This window comes from Schistocerca piceifrons, chromosome 1 (genome assembly GCF_021461385.2).
Source record: "Schistocerca piceifrons isolate TAMUIC-IGC-003096 chromosome 1, iqSchPice1.1, whole genome shotgun sequence".
NCBI classification, from domain to species: Eukaryota; Metazoa; Arthropoda; class Insecta; order Orthoptera; family Acrididae; genus Schistocerca; species Schistocerca piceifrons.
Window position 1 is genome coordinate 868,469,872 of NC_060138.1, and position 3,608 is coordinate 868,473,479.

Here is a 3,608-nt window from a genome sequence, read left to right on the forward strand (position 1 = left end):
GTTTGGGCATTCATGTTTTGGGAAATTGTCTAAACATATTGCGTAGTACTGCACTGTACATCTACAACAACTCCAGAAAATTGTTTTTGCGAGTTCTAAACATAGAAAAGATGCGTAAAATGTGGTTGAAACAGGCTCGTATATCCCAAATATTTCTTTTCTTTTCTGAAGCACCCCTGTACTAAAGCGAACAAAACAAAACAAAAATTATTCAAATTTGTCAAGCCATTTCTTTTTTTTGGTGAGACTAACACACAACAATTGATTTTTCTATATAGGAGGTAATATGTATAACGAAAAAACAATAATTTTGAATTGGGTACCACATTTTTATTGAATTTAATATAACTGTAAGCCATAAACCTATATTTTCTGTCAGTCATCTGAACACAAAACATATTACGCCTAATGAAAAACAATTACAAACGACTAAAATTTTACTTTTCTCGCTTTTCTGTCGGCAAAGTCTCTGATCAGATTAGCAAAGTCCAGGTTTTCTGCAACTTCATTTTCAATGGACAGTGAGGCCATACTGGTTAGTCTTGTTTGAGACATTGTAGACCGCAAGTACGTTTTTATCAACTTCAGTTTGGAAAAACTGCGTTCGCCGCTTGCGACAGTCACTGGTATTGTTAGCAAAATACGTAACGTTATCCAGATGTTGGGATATAACTCTTGAAGATTATGCTTTTTTATGAAGTTTAAGGCTTCAATAGGTGTTGCCTGGCTGTCTTCGAGATAGTGTTGCAGGCTAAAATTTCGTCGCACAGCAAATTTCCATCAATATCTGACTTCATGTTGACAGTTAACTTTTCTTGTAATTTAGAACAGCATTGTATTAGTTCTTCTTTATTTAGATTTTTTAAATGTCAAACAAGAAACTCCACGTCGCAGAAAATTCTTGCATCTGTTCAAATCTTTCTTTCGTGGATATGTGCACGGTGTCCAACAGTGCATTGAAAAACTCTACTTTAAACTTCTTTTTTGGGTCAGTTATTTGATCATCAACAGCCTCTTCACCCGGCCCGCATTTAATACGTCTTAATCGCATTTGTGGTTTAAATAATGGCTGTGTATCAAGATGCGAAGCCAGTTCAGTTGCTGTTACAATAGCTTGTTCAAAACCTGTTTGTCTATATGTTTCCAAATAAGAGCAACATTTGTCAAGGATTCCCATAAACTCGACAAAGTTGATTGTGGGTGACTGACTTGCTTTACTCACAACGTTAATTTGAAACAGAACATCATACCATGTCACGAGAGAAACAATGAAGCAGAAGTCTTTTAATTGTCCTCCTAGTGTTGTCACTTCATGTGACACCGCAGAATCGCTTTGTTCAGTAGCATCGGCCAAGGAAACCAAATCATCATGCATTTCGCATAATTGATAACGAACCGCTTTGACGCTATCAATTCGAGCTTCCCAGCGTGTGTCACTTACATTTTTCAGGGTGTATATCTTCAAATGGTCAGTCAAAATTTTCCATCTATTTACCAATCCAGCAAATAGATTAAACATTTTTTGTAACATTCCGAACAGTGTCACGTATTTTACTGATGATTTTGCCGCATCACACAATACCAAATTATAACTATGGCATCCACATGGCACAAAAAAAGCTAGTGGATTTAACTTCTTAATTCTGTTCTGGACGCCCTTATTTTTCCCCTTCATGTTCACGCCGTTATCGTAGCCCTGTCCTCTGCAGTCATTAATGTTAAGGTCAAGATCACTCAATGTTTTTAAAATGCTTTCTGTGAGGCCTTCACCGGTTGTATCATCTATTTGCAGAAATGAGATGAAATGTTCTTTTACACTTACGCCATCCTCTGTTATGTCGGCGCATCTTAAAGTTATCGAAAGTTGTTCTTTGTGGCTTATATCTGGAGTACAGTCAGCTATGATTGCATAATACTTTGAACCCTTTATGCGGGATACGATTGTAGACATAACGTGTGATGCCATGAGTTCTATTAATTCATTTTGTATATTTTTGCCACAATAATGGTCAGCCAAATCACCATTCAATGCCAGTCTGACGTGCTCTTCCATGATTGGATCAAACTTTGCCAATAACTGTACAAGACCTAAGAATTTTCCATTATTTGGGGTAAATAATTTATCTGATAACCCTCTGAATGCCATATTATTTTCAGCCAAATACAAAGTAATGTGCATCAATCTTTGAAGCACATTGGTCCATCGTAAACTTTCTTTAGAAATTAGCTTTTGTTCTTCCTTGTCAATAGTTAATCCAGCTTTAAACCTGATTTCAGCTTCAGTCCATTGAGTAAATGCTTTTTTGTGGTTAGGACTATTTTCATGCAGTTTCAGAGCTTCACTTAAATGTTTCCAATTTCTGAAACCCACAGTGGTAGTCAAATTAGTAGTTGACTATAAATCAAACAGTCGACAACAAAAGCAAAAGACACTGTCGTTTGATACAGAATAAACTAGCCACCGTTGTCTGATAGTTTCTTCGTTTGATAGTTTTCTTGTGTAATGAGTTGAAGAGAAATGACACCCATTTTCATCTTTTGGAAAGTTATTTAGACATACTTGTGAGGGTCCACATATTATAATGCGATCTATATCTCTAGCATTAAGTACTTTTGGCCACGTACCTACATCAGAAACATTGTATTCTTTTATTGCAAGAACGTTGATACTTTCATCGACCACAGATGTCATGTGTTGATTTTGACTTGGAGAAATATCAGAGGATTCATGCAAAGATGTACTGCGCTGGTCAATTTGATCACCTTCAATAGGTGATTGTATATTTTTTGTGTATAATTGTTCACAGTCTGAAGAAATATTTGCTGATACATGGACTTTTGATTCAATATCTGAAGTATTTGCCTTAGAATTTCCTTTAGGGAACTTATAAATATTCATGTGCTTTTCAGTTTCTTCAAGAACTTTTTCTTTTTCAGCTTTTCTTTTCCGATTTTCTGAACCAGAAAGCTTTTTTTTAACCATTTCCTTCTCTTCTGGCATGATTTAATAATTTGACAAATTATTGCTTGGACACTGCTCTATTTCGCGACCACAATATTCGATCTATAACAAATAAAGAAATTCACCTATCAGTAGACGTAACTAGAAAAAAACCTGAACTGAAAGATAAAAATGTTTTTCGCACCTACCAGAAAATTAAAATGTTGACACAGTCACGACACTCGTTTCACTCACAATTATTCAGCCATGAAAACATGACCGCTGCCTCCGACTCTTACTGACAATTACTGACATGCGGGTGCAAATCGTAGCGCTGCCAACATATGCAGTCTAACAAACATTGTGTGGCGCTGTATTATTTCAGTAAGTTAGGGGAGAATTCTCTATGAATGCAGTGCACGCATTGCATGATCTATTAATTAATGTACATGAGTCATTAAGTCACAAATATTCACTATAAATACATTCGTATTAATTAAATCATAATGTAATGTATATTTCACAGTCTGTATTTTCTTTTATTTGGAGCAACCGGTAGTTTCTGTTGTAAACGAGAGATGGTGCAGCTGCATGGGCTCTTCCTTGTTGCAGTTCTTGAAACAAATAAGAGAGGCGCTTTGGTAGAGCCCTTGCTAGCCCGCGTCAA

At 36.1% G+C, this 3,608-nt stretch overlaps 2 protein-coding genes across 2 annotated transcripts; both read right to left on the reverse strand.

The window, feature by feature from the left end:
* Nucleotides 1-429: 429 nt before the first annotated feature.
* On the reverse strand, nt 430-2,146 carry LOC124788229. The gene is given in 4 exon segments (XM_047255415.1): nt 430-755; nt 758-865; nt 868-1,495; nt 2,000-2,146. Coding segments are annotated over 4 exon segments (1,209 nt in total).
* A 249-nt stretch (nt 2,147-2,395) lies between these two features.
* On the reverse strand, nt 2,396-3,001 carry LOC124776097 (zinc finger MYM-type protein 5-like). The gene has a single exon (XM_047250942.1). The coding sequence runs from the start codon at nt 2,999-3,001 to the stop codon at nt 2,396-2,398; it is 606 nt and encodes a 201-aa protein (XP_047106898.1).
* Nucleotides 3,002-3,608: the final 607 nt, after the last annotated feature.